Source organism: Asterias amurensis, chromosome 7, assembly GCF_032118995.1.
Source record: "Asterias amurensis chromosome 7, ASM3211899v1".
In the NCBI taxonomy this organism is placed as follows: domain Eukaryota; kingdom Metazoa; phylum Echinodermata; class Asteroidea; order Forcipulatida; family Asteriidae; genus Asterias; species Asterias amurensis.
This window is the reverse complement of record NC_092654.1, coordinates 24,521,778-24,541,970: the sequence shown is the minus strand read 5'-3', so window position 1 is coordinate 24,541,970 and position 20,193 is coordinate 24,521,778. Positions and strand designations below refer to the sequence as shown.

At 38.9% G+C, this 20,193-nt stretch overlaps 2 protein-coding genes across 2 annotated transcripts in view; one reads left to right on the top strand and one right to left on the bottom strand.

The window, feature by feature from the left end:
* LOC139939689 (insulin-like peptide 7) overlaps positions 1–20,193 on the top strand; it is a 133,719-nt gene that overhangs the window by 70,464 nt on the left and 43,062 nt on the right. The gene's annotated exons all lie outside the window — the stretch shown is intronic.
* LOC139940042 (uncharacterized) lies at positions 516–17,178 on the bottom strand. Its single transcript, XM_071936240.1, has 10 exons — positions 16,982–17,178; positions 11,583–11,720; positions 9,323–9,545; positions 8,966–9,060; positions 8,126–8,188; positions 7,201–7,371; positions 3,137–6,583; positions 2,618–2,789; positions 1,772–1,868; positions 516–1,068 (listed from the first exon to the last, which is right to left on the bottom strand). Exons 1-10 carry the CDS (start codon positions 17,046–17,048, stop codon positions 961–963), a joined length of 4,581 nt encoding a protein of 1,526 aa, XP_071792341.1. The 5' UTR covers positions 17,049–17,178; the 3' UTR covers positions 516–960.

Here is a 20,193-nt window from a genome sequence, read left to right as displayed (position 1 = left end):
CTACCAATCAGGGCCCAATTTCACAGAGCTGCTTAAACAGCAAATTTTGCTTAACAGTTTTCTGCTAAGCAAAAATTAGAGGGATACCGATCACAGTTTGTATACATGTAAAATGGTCTGGCTGGTTTTCTTATTTTTGTAACCATAATTATGTTATGCTTAGCTACTGGGCACAGGCTCCTAAACATTTAGTGGATGATATCCATGCCTATATCTTTATGGACTGTGAAGGGGATAGCCGTGTTTTAGCAAGCCTCATGAGTAAGTGACAATGTTTCCCTGGTGACATTTGATTAGGGTTCACAGCCGGCATTGTGATGTAATGCGATTTCGCATTTAAAAAATAAATGCATAGGCCTACATTTGAAAATCAGTTGTTTCCAGCTAAAGTAGAAACTCAGGAGCGAATGTCACTGCAGGAACACTGATCCGAATAGGAATAGAAACAGTCTGAGCTTTTACAGCTTAATTACATCATAAACATTAAACAATCAAACGGTTCCAAATACCAAACGTTTACATTAATTCCTTTATCTTTATTTACTACTCACACAGTTGTTATTGTCATAGTTTTGTTTTAATTTTGTTCTAGTGTTTTAATTCGGCCTCAGGCTGCGAGCACATTTCACGGTGAGTAAACCATTTAATATCAAATCAATTCAAATTGCATGTATATCATATTATATTATTGATATTGTAGAGCTAGTTCTCTGTGACTGACATTAATTTCCTACCTATACGTGCAACTCAATGAAAACATATCAAGTGAAGATAGCCAATAAGTGTTAGATTCTAAGACAATAATTAAAATATAAATCTCAATAAATTAGAGACAAGTGTTATTTTGAAAGTACAAAAAAAACTAATACGAAACAATCAAACAACCCTTTAGAAAAAGAATTAGCAAGTAATGAAATTAAAATAAAACAAAGTTCTCTCGTGTCATAAGTGTTCGGTATGCTATCTTAGTACGAAGTTGTGGTTGGGTCCCGAGTTACTTGACGAGTCTCTTGCCGAGTCATGATTCTCATGAGAAGCTGATACTTCGGTTTCTGCGTCACTCACGTCCTTCAAAGGAAAGAAAAAAACAAAAAAAAAAACAAGAACTAATTACAAGAATTGAAGTCCCATTAGCAATAATGACGTCAGTACATGCAGGCCAGTAACTGTAGACGTTTCAATCGTTAAACTTTACCAATTAAAGACAAACCTTTGGGTTTTGGTCTACACTTGCTGTATGTGGTAATTAATGTAGTATACATTGAAACTAAAATATGAATATTTCATTTTCAAACTAGTGGTTGCGAAGTGAAAATGTCCATACTTTATCTCGAATGATGTGTGTGCTTCCATCCAATAATTGTCATTACCATTAAGAGTCAGTTCAGGTAAATAGTTGACACATTTGCTCACGGTCAAAAAATGATTATTTTGTTTAATACTTTGTGGGTGGAAGGTGCAAGTAAACAAAATTGCATTTTCAATTCTGTTTATAGCCCGTTGCCATGGTTACGGCTCATTTTGTTTTTCTGGCAATTTTAGGCCGGTCTGAAAAACTAGTTTTTACCTCATATTTACAACTCCACCCCTCCAAAATGCAAAATTATTTCAAAAAACCTACCATATCACTACAAAGTACCATCCTTGGCCTTCCTTGAGAAAACAAAATTATTGCTTTAAATATCACCCTTGTGCTATTTTTGCATCATGCATTCGAGTAATATGTTATTATTTATTTATTATATAAATGTACCGCAGTTATGGGTCATACCTTGTGATATCCCTGACGACTCACACAAGTATATCGCTCATGTCCAATCAGGTCACAACAGGACTTCGGAAAGGGTACGTTACGTCTTAACATTTTCCTGTAAAAGGTCAAACATTACTCGATTTGTATCAATCAATCAATCAATCAATCAATCAATCAGAGGTTATTTATATAGCGCCAAAATCAACCAAAGTTGTTCAAAGGCGCTCTGGACAGTTGGATTTTATACACTTGTTGGAATAGCAAACATTTGAGAAGTTTCTTGAAAATGTGAATAGTGTTAGCGTCCATGATGTGGTTAAGGAGAGTGTTCCATTCTTTTTTACTGATTGACACAAGAATGTACATGCATGAAATTTAATCTAACAGCTTTCCTTAACGTAACTAGAGTACAAATGCCCAAAAGGATTACCCCCTCTGGAGATACCATGAGATATAATGTCATGTCAAATTAGCGGCTATGGCTACGGATCTGGCTTGATTGTCCATTAATTTAGCATTGAGGCATATACTGCTCTCACCGACACTATTAGCTAATAATAGCCCTAGCGGTAGTCACAGGTTTAGACATTTATTGCTCATCTTTTATTGATGGCAGTTTCAGGTGAAACTATATAAGATTATTAGTAAGTAAACAAATAAAAAACAATGTGTACATCATTTTCAGTTTCTCCTGTGTGGACAATTATGACTAAATACTTCAAACGCAATAATTATCTTATTAAATGAAGAAAGCACCATATTACCAGGATTTAAAGGTTTGATTTGAAAGCAGCAACAACAACAACAACAACAACAACAACAACAACAACAACATCAACAACAGCATCTGAAACTGCAACTCACCGTCCGTTCATTGTGATCGCTGCACACTTCTGGTCTACAGCAGTATGTCTGATTCGTCGAACACAGCGCATGCGCTTCCTGTTGTCACCAATCACACAACACTCACGAAGGCTCTCAATATTCGATGCGTAGTCTCCATCAGTCGCGGGGTTCTGTGGTCGCCAACTCACTCCTACAAACAACAAGATGTATAACTTAATTTGTTTGTTCAAGGTTTGCAAGTTTTCACATAGTTATTATTGGTTGGAATAATTTCTTTGGATAATTATTTTTGATGGCCATATTCTTACCATGCAGGGATGATATTTCCCAAAGTTTTGTTTTTTCTTCCCATAGTGTATTAGTGTCCAATTCCAAACTGTTTTTTAACTCGTATAGGGAATAATTATGACACAGTGTATTTATAAATTTCAAAAATGGATCGATAAAGTTAGATTGATGGTTCAAACCATAATCACTAAGCAAACTGACAAGTCAATCAATTATAATGGCTGCACGGAAAGGAGGTTTACGACTTACCTTCAAATCGATCCGTGTTTCCTTCAGTAGCTTCTCTGTAATCTCCGAACGCACCGACAGCTCCTTCATTGACGATTCTTCTACACAAGCTTCCTACATGACGGTCATTCCAAAGGCCTTGGAGTCTCACCCTTCCACCTGTAATGCGGCTTCTATGTCCAGAGGGCGGCACCGAAAGCCACTTGCCGGCTCGGCTGTTGCTAGCTCCTGGTAATCTAGACACCCACCAGCCTGAGTTTCTCTTCATCCGCCCACCACTCTCACTCTCATCAACCCCATCGTCTACGTCTTTGGCTACGTCTACGTCTTGGGCTACGTCTTCGTCTTCGAATGTGTCGTCAAGAGCAGCATTTTCTGGAACGAGACGGATTTCGTCGGCATTTTCCTCGGATGAGCTGTTTGTTTTTCCAACAAAACACTCATATCTCGTTTTGCCAACCAGTGGACAGCAACTACCAAGTTTCGTAGTTTCACTAGACGTGAAGTTCTGTTGATCATGGTCAAGTGTGCATAGACTAATAAGCATGGCCTTACGAACAGCTTTCAGACATTTATCCAACTTAAGACCGGTGTGCTCACAGCAGTGGGAGACTTTCTGCAGGGCAACAGCGGCACTTTCAAACGGTGGGCTTTTGGCAGGATGTTTTTCGTGGGTCCTAACTACTTTTCCTTTGCTGTTTGGACGCTTTTTACCTTTTTCTCCCTGTGTATCTGCCTGGGTTTTGTTTCCTTGATTCATCATTTCTCCTCGACGCGTGTCCTCACGACTCTCTGAATCATGATGGCCTCTTCCTTCATGTTGTGGTCTCCCCCTCATTCCATGGCCTCCATCTCGATGAGGGTGTGACTGGGTTTGGTTTCCTCTTGGATGGTTTCCTTTGCTGTTTGGACGCTTCTTTCCTCCTCCCTGTGTGTCTGCCTGGGTTTTATTTCCTTGATTCATCATTCCTCCTCGACGCGTGTCCTCACGACTCTCTGAATCCTGCTGGCCTCTTCCTTCATGTTGTGGTCTCCCCCTCATTCCATGGCCTCCATCTCGATGAGGGTGGGACTGGGTATGGTTTCCTCTTGGATGGTTTCCTTTGCTGTTTGGACGCTTCTTTCCTCCTCCCTGTGTGTCTGCTTGGGTTTTGTTTCCTTGATTCATCATTCCTCCTCGACGCGTTTCCTCACGACTCTCTGAATCCTGCTGGCCTCTTCCTTCATGTTGTGGTCCGCGTCTCATTCCATGGTCTTCATCTCGGCGAAGGTGTGGCTTGGTTTGGTTTCCTCTTGGAGGGTTTCCTTTGCTTTCTGGACGCTTCTTTCCTTTTCCTCCCTGTGGACCTCGTGATCCTGCACCGGAGGGCTTCCCTTGATGTTGTCCTCTGGATTTCATTGGATCCCCTTTCTTGTCCTGCTCTGGGTGTTCATCCTCGTCTTCAAGACTTCCCCCTTCCGTCACCTCATCATCTTCCTGTCCGTCCCCTTCAACCTCGTATTTAACCTCGTCATCAATCTCGTCAGCAACCTCGTCTTCAACCTCGTCATCAACCTCTTCTCCAACCTCGTCATCAACCTCGTCACCAACCTCGTCATCAACCTCGTCATCAACCTCGTCATCTAACTCTTCTCCCTCGTCTATCTTATCATGTTGATCGACCTTTGACCTCATACCTTGTACTAACTGAAGTATCTCGAAGAAGCTTTCGCTTTGAAGTGAATTCACTCTCTGGCAAATACGCTGCTGCACATTGCTTCCAGTTTCACCTCCAACCTTTTCTCCATCTTGTTCTTGTTCAACTCTTCCAGTCTCGTTGATTCCGTCTGCATGATCAAACCCCCGATTTAAGACACATTCATATCTTTCTCTATCTTCCACTTGACAACAGGTATGATTCGGGCTTAGAAAGTCTTTTGGAACTGAGGGTGGTATTTCGCCAAACTTTCCAATTTCATATGTTGATGCTAATTTCTTTCCTAAGCATGCTTTGTCTGTGTATGTCCTGAACACCTGAAGGAGACACAGATGTTTTAAATTGCCATCGTTTTGGCAACATTTGAAAACATTATGCCTTCCAGACATGTCTGCTTTGCTCTGCTCTGCAAAATCTTGACACAACATGTCCATTCTTCGGATCTCTCTCATGCCTCTTGGACTGCCCTTAAGACGAAGAAGATCAACCAGCATCGGTGGTCGACGACCAAGATATTTCTGGTGAGAATTTAAATGGTCCTCAAAGCAACACGATCTTTCTGTGTAAACCTTCTGACAACATGGATCGTTACGGTCAAGACCAAGACGCAGGGCGAAAGGAGTGATTTCCCCACGACATACGCTGGAAAACCGTTCATCTTCTTGAGCTTGCAAGCAAGCAAGCCTTCGTGCGGGTTTCTCGAAACAGCACTTACGCATAGGCCTTTTATTCAAAGTTTGTTTGTCACCTTTGCGAGACGTTGGCTTGCGGCAGATGCGATTCAGAACCCGCATCTTGCGTCGAATTCTTCTCTCGGTTTTTTCATGACATGACATTCCACTTTTATCCTCTTCAACAATGCGGTCAGTCGGTGAGTATTCAAGAAGTTCTGGTTCCATTTCTCTGGAAGATTTTTCTGGAGCGAAATCTCCTGAATAAACGTCGAGTGCCAAATCACCTGAAATTAATTCTGGGGCCAAATCCCCTGACCATTCTTCTGGTGCCAAATCTTCTGAAACTGCACCAGAAACAGACGTTAGGCTTTCAGTGTAATTGGTCCGTGTCAAATGTAAGACGGTACGAATATATTTGTGTTTGTGTGCGAGGCACCGGTACTGTTCCTCACCCACGTCTTTCAAACAACATCGACGGTTGGTAGCTCTCCAGTTGGTGGCGTTCTCTATCCTTCTCCATACTTCATCAACACCTTTGGACCTCACAGCCTTAAACAGGTCCTTGTTTTCCTTTGAAGTATCACACTTTGCATCGTACCCTTCTCGAATGAGTTGACCGATACATGTGACCTTGTCCAGTGCGTTTAGTTTGTTGCAGCAGTATCTAAACTTTGACAAAGTCTCGCCCTTCTCTTCGACTCTTGCACAAAAACCTTCTGCCGTGTTTTTGCGTAGAAGCTCACGCGTATTATTTCTTCTACTCTCTCCAAACACTTTATTGAAACATGAATATCTGTGTCTCTTCTTCATCGAACAGCAAGGGGATAACTCATCGGATGACAATGAGCTTTCTGACCTCCGGGGGGAGAATGGGATTTGGCCCTGACCTGCACAGTAATTGTCGAGGTTCTGGAATTTAACCCCTTGGAAACAGGGCGCCCTCTTTGAAGCTGTTCGTTGGTTACAACACTTCCTTAATTTGACTGAGATAGATTTGGTTGGAATTGACTCGATAGCTCTGCAGACACTTCTCATTCTTAAATTAATTCTCTTACGTGGAGGTACAGTCCTTGCAATGCATCCTCGAATACCAGCCCCTGTGTTCAGCAGAAAGATAAAAGAAAGCTCATTTTAAACGCTCACATTTCACATTGCTTGAATAACTATTAGTTACTCTTTGTAAGTCTTTACGTCTCAACAAACCATTTTTGTATAATCATCACCATGGCCCAATTTCAAATGGTTGTTTACCCTTATGTGCTAACTGTAGCAGACAAATGTGCGTAAGCATAAACGTATTTCACCATGATTTTTCAAGAAAGCAGACGTTTTGCGTTGTTACGTCACTTGTGTGCTTACCGCGGGTTAGCCAGCATTTATGCTTAAGGTAAACATCTTAATGTAAATATTATTTTTGCTAAGGGACGCTCCGTAAGTATAAAAAGGCTGCTTATGTTTTATAAAAATGGACCAACGGCATTGCGAATCTTGTTGAATGTTTGCACCTCAATTTTCAGGAATAATGTCAGGAAAGTTAATGAGAAACAGAAATCAGTGTTTTGTTGTACATCGTATGTTTACATGGAACACAGGCGAAAATGTCAACTCGGTCCTTTACCTTTTCTTTGACCCAATTGTTGTAAAACATTGCGGCTGTTTCGACCGATCTGGTGACGAATTTACGGTTAAGAACTTTCATAACATGGTTACCTACCCGTTTTCTGGCAGCAGCGCCGCCAACGGCGACGTGTAAGAGAACCCATGCCTGATCCACGGCTCATCTTAAACTCCCGACAGAGCCCTTGTGGATTTTCTACGGCAGAGTCTTGGTCGGGGTTTTCAATAATATTGTTATCGAATTCCTCGCTAGAATACTCCTCTTCTTCTGTAAAAGGATGAGGGAAAAAAATCAAAATAGTTACCATTGGACGGCGAAAAACAAGAACATTTTATGGGGGAAAAATACTTGTTAAAGCAAAAAGTATGGTATTTTGACATGTAACCTTATTCTTGAAAGCTGATTTGTTTTGTCTGTAGATAGTTTGTTTTTGTGCTGAAGCAGAACAATGATAAAAGGCCACGAATAACATAGTTGTCCCGAAAGTTCTCAGCTTTTAACTACCTTTCATACAATGGGCTGTTCTGATCTTGTAAAGTTCTCAGCTTTCAACTACCTTTCATACAATGGGCTGTTCTTATCTTGTAAAGTTCTCAGCTTTCAACTACCTTTCATACAATGGGCTGTTCTTATCTTGTAAAGTTCTCAGCTTTCAACTACCTTTAATACAATGGGCTGTTCTGATCTTGTAAAGTTCTCAGCTTTCAACTACCTTTCATACAATGGGCTGTTCTTATCTTGTTTTCCTTTAATCTAAAGCTGATCCTTTACTTTGTCTGTTTTCTCTCATGAGTAAAATGCCGCAGAGCATAACGAGGCTTCACGCCTTGAACAATTTAAGTTTAGCAATTTGTATAACTCTAGTGTTTTCGCACCTCTTTGTTGATATCAGAGAAACATTGAAAACAGCTATTAGCAAAATGTTATAGTGGGGGGGGGGGTGGATGGTAGGGTGGCTTGGGGGTTTTGGTATAATTTTATCCAGTTAAAAAGAATACCGGGCAAAAGAAGAGACAATTACCTGAGGAAGGGGAGTCATCTAGATCGTCTTCAACAACTTCTGGGCTAACTTCCGCAAGGAGATCTTAATGAACAATATAAATGAGTAAATGTCAACATCATTGATATAGATATTTAACACAGAGCCATTGTTTCTGAAAGCTCACTAGTTGTAAAGTTAATATTATCCGAAAGCAATCAAGTATAGCTCCGAGTCGAATAATGTCATAGCAAAGAAATAGCTTTTTAAAACCAGCTCTAGTAGACATTGCGCATTGTTTACATGATGTGACTTAGTAGTCAAGGAGAGTCTAGTGCCTAGACTGCTCCCCTGCACTTAAAGACGGCGAATGGTACAGATGTTAAACCAATGATTTTACTGTGTAATTAATTGGTAATGCTTGTTTATATAACGTATTGCTGTTTTATATAACGTAGTTTTTTACTCTGAATCTCCATGTGAAACTAATGCGAAGCCAAAAGTGCTTTTAGAAGGGGATTGACGTACGTAGGAAAAAATCAAACACTTTCGATCTTGGCTGTGCTCCGTGGTCACAATGGGTTGATGTGGCTGGCAGCTGAATGCGCCCTTGCATGCCTGCTTCTCGAACACGTTGTAGCCGCGTCCTTCGCAATTCAGCTCTTAGCTGCGAGTAAGGACGATTAGCCCCCCAAATTATTATTATTATTATTATTATGTCCCTGGCGTCAGATGGTCAGGCTACTTGGTGTCTATACCAATAATGACCTAGACTGGGCCCCTGTCTTTCGAGCCTCGAAGAATGACGTCAGACGTTCAGGCTAATAATGACCATGCTAAAACATTATAGCAAGAGGGCGCTATTTCGTGTTCAACACTTACCGTTTAGATATTCGTCCAACTCCTCTACATCAGGGCAAACTTTGATGGGAGTGAGAGTAGTTGGCTGTTTCGATGAGTCTTCATAAACTATAGCTCTGTGAATAATTAAAACATTATAGGATAATTAGGCATTCGTCCTGCTTTAGTCTGTCACCCTATTATGAAAGCATGAAAGGTCACACTAAAGCCTACATCATAGTGGGTCAGCTTGTACTCAATGAATAGTCAGTCGTACTAATGTTACTTGTTTCCCAGGACCAAATCATGTCTGGATACTATAGACCATTCTTTTGTTGACAAACGGTTTAACAAATTGTTTTGTTTTTGGTAGAGTTAGTGTACGTCCATAATACTCACTTGAATACCACACATCCGCAAGATGGCGCCCTCCATTCGAGCACAAGTTTAGTCGTCTTCACCGGGTGGTCTGACACCACGACTCCTTCGCAGTCGTTTATATTCCTGACATTACCGTCAAGTGCGGGCACCAGATTAACATTTTCACATGTTTTGTCCAAGTTCTCGAAGGCCAAGATGAATTTCGTAAAAGAGTGAAACGGATTGTTTGCTTTGATTCGCACTATGAACAAAATGCAGAATAGAGAAAAGACAATCAATGAAAACTTCAACAATTTATAGTAATAATAGTAACCAATACATATTTTTAAACGTAGAAATCTCTTTATGATTGTACGAATCCTGAAAAGGGAAAAGGGACTGTTTATTACTGACGCGTAGCATCGAACTTGGTTTTAAAAAGTCACTGCCGTACGCGAAAGCGTCACTACGATAAATGGTATAAAAATATATATTGACTGCTTCGAGTGCTATGGTTAAAGGAACACGTTGCCTTGGATCGGTTTTCCTTTTACCTCGTCGACTAACATGGTCGGCCATTTATGGATTTTTGACTCCCATAAATGGCCGGCCGTGTTAGTTCGCGCAGTAAAAGGAAAACCACGCAATTTTTCTTATCTTATCTTATCTTATCTTGTATTATCTTATCTTATCATCTTCGTACACGTAACGTTCGTACGCGCGTTTCAGATACACAGATGCACAACTGATTGGGTTCGAGGTGGGTAAAAAGACGTCTGGGTACTGCACGCCGTTTGATAGTCGTCGGACCATCACACGGCATACGATGCACTATCACACGGCCGCCGTCTAGTAAAACTAAGACATGACATATGACGCGCTCTAAACCAATGAAAAGGCAGAACATTTTAGGGGTGTTATAATACTAAACGTTCCACGTGTATTATGTTAGTACGGTACCACCAAGGACACACGTTTCAAGCTATGCTTTTTCTTTGTTCAACCCATAATTAAGATATATGTAGGTTGAATATTTCATGGATCATACCTCAATAGAAAGAAAATTGTATAAAAAAAAAAGTACAAAATCCATGTAAGGACTTTGCTGCAATCTGCCTCCCTCTATACGGAGGACGCTCCATTCGAGGGACAGCATCACGACACAAGAGGGCGCTCTCGCGCTTCGGTGTTCATTAAGTTAGAAACTGAACCACAATGACCTCAACTGGGAAGTGTCAATGGATGATTAGTCTCGTTCCACAATCTCACGCCATGCGCCAGTGTCAATTCAACAAAGTGACTGTGTGAAAACGTCTTGACTAAGATAACCATTAAAGTATATATAAATAAAGATCTAGCGTGAAGTCATGAATCTGGTTCATGATAAGGGAGGTTGGGATTACTTCGATCACCACAACACTGACTGAATTATTTAAGTCCAAGCTGATCAAATACGAGTGATAATACACACTTAGGATACTGACAAATATTTCAGTTGCTTAATATAAATCCCTCTGTTGTAACAATTAAAGGTACGGAGCATCCTTTGTACATTGTAATTACTTTTAGTCCCGGGCGTGTTTGTCCTGTATTAAACCCCCAAAATATTGAAAATATATCCCTTGATTTAAAGGGTATATGTACTTTTTCCTAACAAAAAACACAATGTCCACAGATTTACATTAAACTTACACAGTTTGAAAATTATGATAGTAGAAAGCTTCCCTTAAAATTTTACTTACTGAGGTGCTGTAGTTTTTGAGAAATGAGTAAAACAAGTCACAAAATAGTTTTGGTCTCATGAGACCAAAATTATTTTAGCTTGTAAAATCCCGTTAACCAGTTATGATATTATACCAAAACCATAGCATAACTGGTTAATACGTTTTTACATGCTAAAACTGAGACAAAAATTATTACTTTTACTCATTTCTCAAAAACTACAGAAATATTGTAATGTCTTCTGTGAAACCGAGCCTTTGTGCAGTGTGTATTTATTATTTTCCACTCTCAATACAGTTGTAAAAGCGAACTTTGCTTAGCAGCTCGAGTGCAATGCCATTAGTGGAAAACCATCACGTACTCTGTTTTAAAGGAAATGTACCTTTTGTAATTTGTCAGGACCTTAGGTACCCAGATTCTGGTCAATCATGACCCGGAGTATATTTCTTTAGAGTATAGATTAACTTAAATGAAAAAAAAAACACTTTTGTTTACCTAGCTTATGCATAAATCGTTTTCTTTGTAAGCAAGTCTCGTACTGCTGATTTTCTTTTATTCTATATCAAAACAAACTCACGATCATATGTCCCGTTTGCTATGTATCCTTTCTTGGTGTCACTCGTTGCCATCTCGAAACGAGGCTCTATGATGACGTCATTTTCCTTTGGGGTATTCACCTGGTCGTCAAAGCTAGGGCACCCGTCGAATGAATGACCTGAAAAAAAATGCAAAACTTAAATCAAATACACAATAATTCAATTCAAATACACATTTATTTCAATACTTCCTTCAAAAATATCAACAATCTCATGTCACCTGGAAATATATATTTTTTTTTCTTTATTTCAAACATAAGAGTATATGTTTAAGAACAATAAAACATTTTTTTTAGTAATTGTTTGTCACGATTTATATGTTTAAAAAATATATAAAGTTGTTTGGGGGCTGACTCCGCCTACCCCTTTTGTGACGTCAATCGAGGCAGACTTTGCCTGCAATGCGTATAGTAAACACACGTGCAAAGTATGTGTACGTCCAAGTCGTGAGTTGGTACATTTCTAAAAGTGTTTTTCTGCATTCAGCAGCAATACACCTGGTCGGCATTTTTTTTTAAACGTACAAACTCACGACTTGGTCCGTACATGTACTTTGCAATTGTGTTTACTCTACGCATTACAGGCAAAGTCTGCCTCGATTGACGTCACAAACAGCGCCCTCTCGGGTCGGGGTCTACTCTCAAATTTGTAAATAACATAAGAACTGATTTTTTAAAACCGTAGTTAACTGTTTATTCACATTCCACTCATCAAAACACTTATATTAGTGACAAAAGCTTTATTTTGAAAAAAATACCTCTTCCAGGTGACTTTATAACGGAAGACATAAATTTAGTAACTAGAGTATTGTGCCGTTTTGATAAGCAGAAGCTTGTACTAAAAACAGCCAGAACGAAACAAAACAAACAGACAAACATTCAGACAAAGGGACAGACGAACATTATAGACATAACACAACGAGTTCATAATGTTAGCGACAACATGGCCGAACAGCGATTATAAAAACTTGATTAAATACATCAATATTTGAAAAGTATTACTTTTATTTAAAATACAATTGTAAAAGTGTAGGTGTCTGCTGACAGGTGCACTGAATCAAGTATAATACATGGTCTGACCGTGAACTTATAGTCTTTTTCCCCTGCAGGACAGTAAGAAGAATTTTAGATTATATCTAAAATTGGTTTGATTGTTTGCCTAACCCTAACCCTAACCCTATATTATATGCTAACAAGTCAACCATTGGATACACTACAATGAGCTTTCCTGAATTTCATTTTGGTTTCTTTTCTTCTTCTTTCTTCTTCCTCTTGTTTCTTTCTGGGGATTTTATTTTTGTTTTTTGAAGACACTGACATTACTTGACTTCTTTTGTTGGCCTCATAAACCCAACAAACAAAACCACATTGGAGAATGATGTTCTTTGCAAGAACGCGATAAACTCTGATTAAATTGTTTCACCTTTTTACAGAACTGGAGGTTCACTTCTGCTTGGATATTTTAAAAAGAGTTCGTTTATGACTCAACACAACCAAACTGATTGCCTTTTGGGAAACTCTAGAGGTTTTTTCCGTTTTTTTTTTTCATTTTCTTTTGTTTTCTTTTGAGGGGTTTGGGTGGATTTAAAGGAACACGTTGCCTTGGATCGGTCGAGTTGGTCTTTGAAATGCGTGTGTAACCGTTTGTAATAAAATGCATATGATTAGAAAGATATTTTAAAAGTAGAATATAATGATCCACACTAGTATCACTCGAAATTGCGTGGTTTTCCTTTTACCTCGTCGACTACCATTTATGGGAGTCAAATTTTTGATATAAATGGCCGACCGTGTTAGTTAGCAAAGTAAAAGGAAAACCACGCAATTTCGAGGCAAATTTGTGTGGATCATTGAATTCTACTTTCAAAACATCTTTCCAACCACATGCATTTTATAACAAATGGTTACAAACGCTTTTCAAAGGCCGATCCAAGGCAACGTGTTCCTTTAAACTACTCACTTTATTCAACATCGATATCGGCAACAACATACCATCAAACAAAACAAACTTTAAGCGCTCCAATAAATACCGCTATGGTATTATAAGATAAAGAGAATCTATATATCTATCTATATTATCTATCTATATATTTATCTATATATCTATGTATCTATCTGTCTATCTATCTATCTATCTTGATGTAGCTATACCTATATAATTAACGGATATAATTGATTATAAATGCACATAACAATCCGTATAAAGCTGTGCTACGCCACAAAGTTTGATTGAAACGGTAATGCTACTTAAGATCACTCTGACAGTAGCAACGGTTTGTGTTTAACGCTTAATTGAACTCAAATCAGGGAGAGAAAAACATTCAGAGATTTGTTTTATTTCACACATCAAACCAAATCCCGACGGAATTGGACTCTCGGGGGGAAATATATGTATAATGGTGATTATACTGACAAGCACGGGCTGTCAGCGATGAGCGGGAAAACACGTTAATAACAACAGAATCAGTGAAATGACAGACCGTGTTTGACATATTGATACCTGTAGAAGCAGTGATTTTAAATTGTTTTCAAACTAATCACAAGACAGAATGGCTACCACTCCCCCCCCCCCCCCCCAACATGTGAGCAAGTACTCGGACATAATTTCGTGTAGCACACGTTCATGACATTCGATTTCCATGGACTATTTTAATTGAATTAACTCTTTCAAAACAATTCAATTCTTATCAGAATTCCATTTGTTAGAGTCTGGAAATAATTCACTGGCATCACTGCATGGGGGTTGAGACCTGTGTAGTCAGATTGTTTATTTGTTGCTTTTGTTTTCGGTTTGTATTTGTCAGTTGACATTTCACACAAATCTCATTTCGGCTTTTGAAAATTCCCCCATATTGGCTGCTGTAAATCCATTTCATTGTTTTGTTTTAATCAAATAGTTCTTGATTGTCATTGAGTTTCTGTTCTTAATTTTTATATTTTCACCAACATGGGAAGTAATGTCTCATCTGCTCTCAACAACTTCAATGACAATGCATAGGTTTATTAGTTATTACGATTTGGGTGGGGACAAAGAATTGAGCGGGATTTGAACCAACGCATTAGAACGACCTCGCGGTTAATGTTCTAAAACTGAGCTTAAGCCCTATATTCATAGGGAGACCGGTTTTTTTTTTGCAACCCCAAATCTTGAATATTTACCCAGTTAGTTTTCCCTTGGTTAGTTGTTTGTTAATTATAAAACAACAATTCTGGAGCTTAGTCTTCATAAAGTTCATATAAGTGAAAATCCTCATAAGAGAATTATGTATCTTGTGGTAAATTACTTGAGAACTATTTTCGTCTGAAATACTCTACTGCCAACTGTAGTATATAAACAAGTAGACCTACTTGAAGGCCCGATTTAAACGTTGGTTTCCGCATAAGTATCTATCGGAGTCTCTTCTTAAAAGAAGCAATTAATTATTCAAATTGCTGATTTAAATTACAATGAATTGAGCCATGTTCACGAAACCTTCAAATTAGTTAACAGCATTGTCAAATCTTTTACAAAAACAATAATAATGATTAATTTTTTTTATTTTATTAAATAGTGCCTGACATTATTTTGCCGGCCGACTACTGCTAGATAAGATGAGGGTTACAATAGCTGGTTTGGGCTATCGACCCAAATCACACTGCTTGCCACACAGGGATGTACTAGGTATGGGTATCATTCACTATTATGAGCCTGGTTGATAGGGCAGAATGCACTACCTTTATACCAACTTCAACTTATCTTGATTTGGATTAGCGTGAAGTAGTTCAAAACAACTTCTGCTTATCAGCTTATGTGTTTGTATTGCCTTGATTCCGGGAAAGGATAATATGTTAATGGGTCACTGCCACTCAATCAAGGGTCAAGACTATAATAACTTAAAGTACCTTATGTATGGACACTATTGGTAATTACTCAAAATAGTTGTTAGCATAAAGCCTTACTTGGTAACGAGCAATGGAGAGCTGTTGATAGTATAAAATATTGTGAAAAACGGCTCCCTCTGAGGTAACGTATTCTTTAGGAAGAGGTCATTTCTCACTCAACTATTATTTCAGACCTGAAACCTTTGATGAGGCATCTGCACCAATTAATTTGTGCAACAAGGTTTTGTTTTTTCATCCATTATTCTTCTGCAACTTCGATTACCAAATTGAGTCAAATTTTTCACAGATTTGTTATGTTATGCATATGTTGGGATACACCATGGAGGTAGACTTCTACCTCCATGGATACACCAAGTGAGAATACTTGTCTTTGGCAATTATTACCAAACGTGTCCAGTGCCTCTAAGCAGATTATCTGGCATTAATGTTTGGGGTGAACACGATTTCAAGTCGTGGTCGTGTCATGGTACAGGGTACCTCCACTGAAGAGGCAAAACGATTATTGAAAAGCTGTCCCGACAAACAACTCATGGGAAGTTCTCCCTCGACATTGTTATACAAATCATATTGGGGAGAGCAATTGAATAAAATAAATAAATAACTAGAAATAATGAAATAAATAAATAACACTAATAATGTATAATATTAAAATGACCGAGCTCTAAATGTCAAACAGCGTTTTTGTTTGAGTTTATAACGAAAAAAGTGTTGATTTACACCAGAAGTTTTGGAAGTACTTCTAGTACAAGGAAAAACTGTTTTTTCTTATATCTTTTTTATTACAAGCATGACATTAACACGGAGCTGTTAATAAACGAATCAACACGTCTGAAAATGCAGTAATACCCGAATTCTTAGATTGAATGAGCTGTTCCTTATCATGTCAATCACAATTTGCAATTTTCAATCAGTTTTTCATAGCGAGTGACTGAATGATATCAGCTACAAATAATCAACTGATTTAATTTTACCTGAATTTCATCATCTCATGCCCAAACTCAAAATATCACAAGTTCTGCGCAAATGGGACATTGCATTCAATTACCCATCAACTCAGACACTCGTCGAGTTCAATGTTTTATGAAAGATTTACGATATTAATCAACATTTCGACTTGTATTCCCTTGTTTGCATTATACGTCAGACACTTCGTATCTTTACCACGTGATTTCTACTTTGCATTTATCTTTAACAAATCAAAATGAGGGATTTCCATTAGTTATTTTAGTTTTGTTTGTTAGTGAAAGGGAAATTACCTCCCAGAATACGTCTGATATTCTAATCTTAGACCTTATTACATGATGCATATGACTCTTGTGCATGTATTTAACGGTTGACTTATGTTCAAATGTTCTGTTAAAGTGCATTTAAAAATTGTTGTCGTGAGGGGTCGTTAGTGTCGGTATTTATTGCGACCGTTTGTTTCTACTTGACTGGCTTGACGTAGGGGAAACTTCAATGTCTTGGTGAATTTAGAAGCAACAACCTTGACTACTTACCAGGGTCCGAGAACACACCTTCCATTGCCAATAGGCTGACTAGGATGAAACAACGCAGAAGCGGCATCGTTCCCGATCGCTGATGCCCCTGCTGCTCAATCAAACAAGTACTGGGAGAGTACGTAAAAATGAAGAGCGATCACAGAAACAACTTTGCTGCTACTTGGCCGGTGCTAAAATGACTACTGGTGTTGTGGAACTCAAGCTTGAATTCTTTAATCTCCTTCCACTATACATACAGGTTGTAGCTTTTGCAACGTGTTGTTCTGAACTTTTCTGATCAGATAACTACAATAATGTAATCAGCAAAAGCATTATGACGTAATCTTCGTGAAATCTTAAGTCATAAAAACAATATGTGTAGATTAGGACTAAGTGGGCGTGCCAAGTGTCATCCGTTCCTTTATGTCTAAAAGGGTAAGCCCCCCCCCCCCCAATTGTTCCAATAGTTTTTCACACTCTTTTCATCAATACGCCTCTAAAGATCTCATAAGATTCCCAGAACACAACGAAGATATTGGGTGCGTTCGTTTAGCTTCCCTTGGTCGACCCTGGACTGCCCCCGGTGCGTTCGAATAGCTTTGACGTCATTCAAGGGGCTCACCCGGGTCAGCCCTCAGTGCCCTGCTTGTGGAGTGGGTCACTTGGGGGCTGGACCCAGGTGCATGACGCCACTACTATACGAGAGTGGTGAGTGGTCGTTCGTTTAGCTCTTGTCAAGGGCTTACCCGAATGAGCACCGCGGGGTAGACTCAGGGAAGCTAAACTAACACACCCATAAGGGGACAGTTTCGGGGATGGTTAAGGGTCGCCATGGTCGCTAAGACCATTTCAGAGATAGCGCTTTATCCGATAGTCTAATTCTACCCCCATGGTTTCATGTAAAGTAGAATTGCAAAATGTGCGTGGTGTAAATTAGATATAGACTATATACATGTCCATACATGTCTCCATGTCCATTGTCTTTAATGTCTGTCATACCTTGAAAGGAACATTGTAGTGCAAGTTGATGCCAGACCATGATAGAAATACAGATTTGATCTTTTAAATGCATAATTAGGCCTATACGAAATACTAGTCACTTATATGGCTTTGTTGTTTGAAACTTTTCAGTTTACAAATTAATGTTACAATATAAAATTTGTAAATAAAAACAGATTATAAACAAATAAATAAACAGGACTCCTGAACGAGGTAATGGTGTAATATAAAACAACCTAGTTAAATTATTGTGTTTTGGTTCCGTAGGTCTATACATGGCTTCGATGTTTCATGCAAAGGACAAGGCAAATATCGGATCGTATGGCTTAGGGTCAGAGGCTACAGTGTCATGGCCAGGACCGGAACCCACGTCCTGATAACCAACAGAACGCGAGTCCAGTACATTAGACAGCTCGACCTTAACGTGCTACCGGGTGTCTGCAACATACGACATATAGACTGGAGACACGGCTAGCTTGCGTCTATTAAGATTTATCCCCGGTGCAAATTTAGCATCTATTAGATATTCCTATTCTTGGAAGTGCATAGGTCATTGTGACAAGTTGGGGTGCTAACAAATAATGAATTGTCGACCATTGTTGCAAAGCACATAGCGTACATTCAATTCGATCAAACCGTGGTCGCCATCTTCCACAAAAGAAAAACAACAAAGCACGTAAAGACAGCAAGTACATCTTTTTCATGTCACCACCCAGCTACCATTGAAGTGTGGTTCCCACCTGGACTACACACAACAAACTCTCCCATCATCAGTTCTTGTCTTTGTGTTCATCTGCTGTGACCATGTAATTGTACCTCCATGCTTTGATACACACGAGATTATTAAAAGCATTGTCTTGTCAACAGCCTCTTGCTTGTAAGTCCCTTATAATATTGAAGGGAGATTGACTGGTAGGGCGTACCATGGAGGAAGCACGGACCTCCATGGACGAAGTAAGAGTACAAAAGGAGATTGACTTGTAGGGCCTACAGAGTTGGTCTTCAGCGGGTTTGACTTTCTCAATATGTTTCCTTCTAAATATAAAACAAAATTAAACGTTTCTTCTTCTGTTTTTTTTTTTTTTACTTCAGACTGGTGTGTAAAAGAATACTGTACTTTAAAATAAAAACAGTGGAAAATTACTGAAGTAATCGTTTTTCAAAGATAGTATAGGCAACAACCTTAGAAACGGAAATTATTAGATTTATTGTTTCATACCGTACTGCAAATAAAAGAAGTAATGAGAATGCAATGATTTGATCAAACACCATGGGTTTTTTTTTATTGTAGGAGAGGGGGGCAGACATCACCACAATTAACACCATCTGTGAAATTCCAGATTAAAACATTCTTCCAATCTCCACCGATGTGTATGTATATGTATTCCTATCGTTTAACATTCGGCGGGGTTGTCTCTTTCTCTCTATCCCTATTACGGTATAAAACCAGTCCAAACAAAGCTTTGGATCTAGCATTGCCTGAATAATTAACTCAATCGGTCGTTGAACTTCACACGAATTATATCAGCGAGTGCGATTGGTCACATCTCTGCGTCACTGCTAAATCTATCTAATCAGAAAGCGTGTTATGTCATTTCAGATTGTCACAGACACAAGTTAGATTGATCGGGTAGTCTCGACTGTTTCATGTCGCTCATCTCCGCAAATAGTTTAAGACAATACATTGGAATTAAAAATCCAATGCGATATTTGGATTAGATTTCATCGAAAAAGCTCCAAAAAAAATACGGAGAGCCTGAAACATTTTGTCCGGAAAAACTTGTGACTAGCTTTAGCCTGAGGAGGGATGAATTATCGTAAAACCATAATACACAGCCTTACGACTGCCGGGCTTACCACGTTATGGCTACCCCATCTAATTGGTTTGACACTCGGGAGTATTCCCTGGGCATTTCCTTGGAAAACGTTAGGTATTGATTCTGAATGTACTTTGAAACATAACTCATTGTATAATGCTTCCATTCAGGCATTGAAATACAATGAAATTAAACCTTTCAGGAAATCTTTTCCATTTTATTTCTTTTACTTATTTGGCTGGTTTCCACGGCGGACTGGCCACAATTTCTTCTTAGGTGTATAACATGTACCTAAAGGCAATGTGTACATTAAGTGTTTCCACCCGTTCAATTGTGTATTCCTATATAAATATAGGTATAAACAAAACTGTTAACCTTTTAAAATTTTATTTCAAAAGGTGGTCGTGTTTTTGA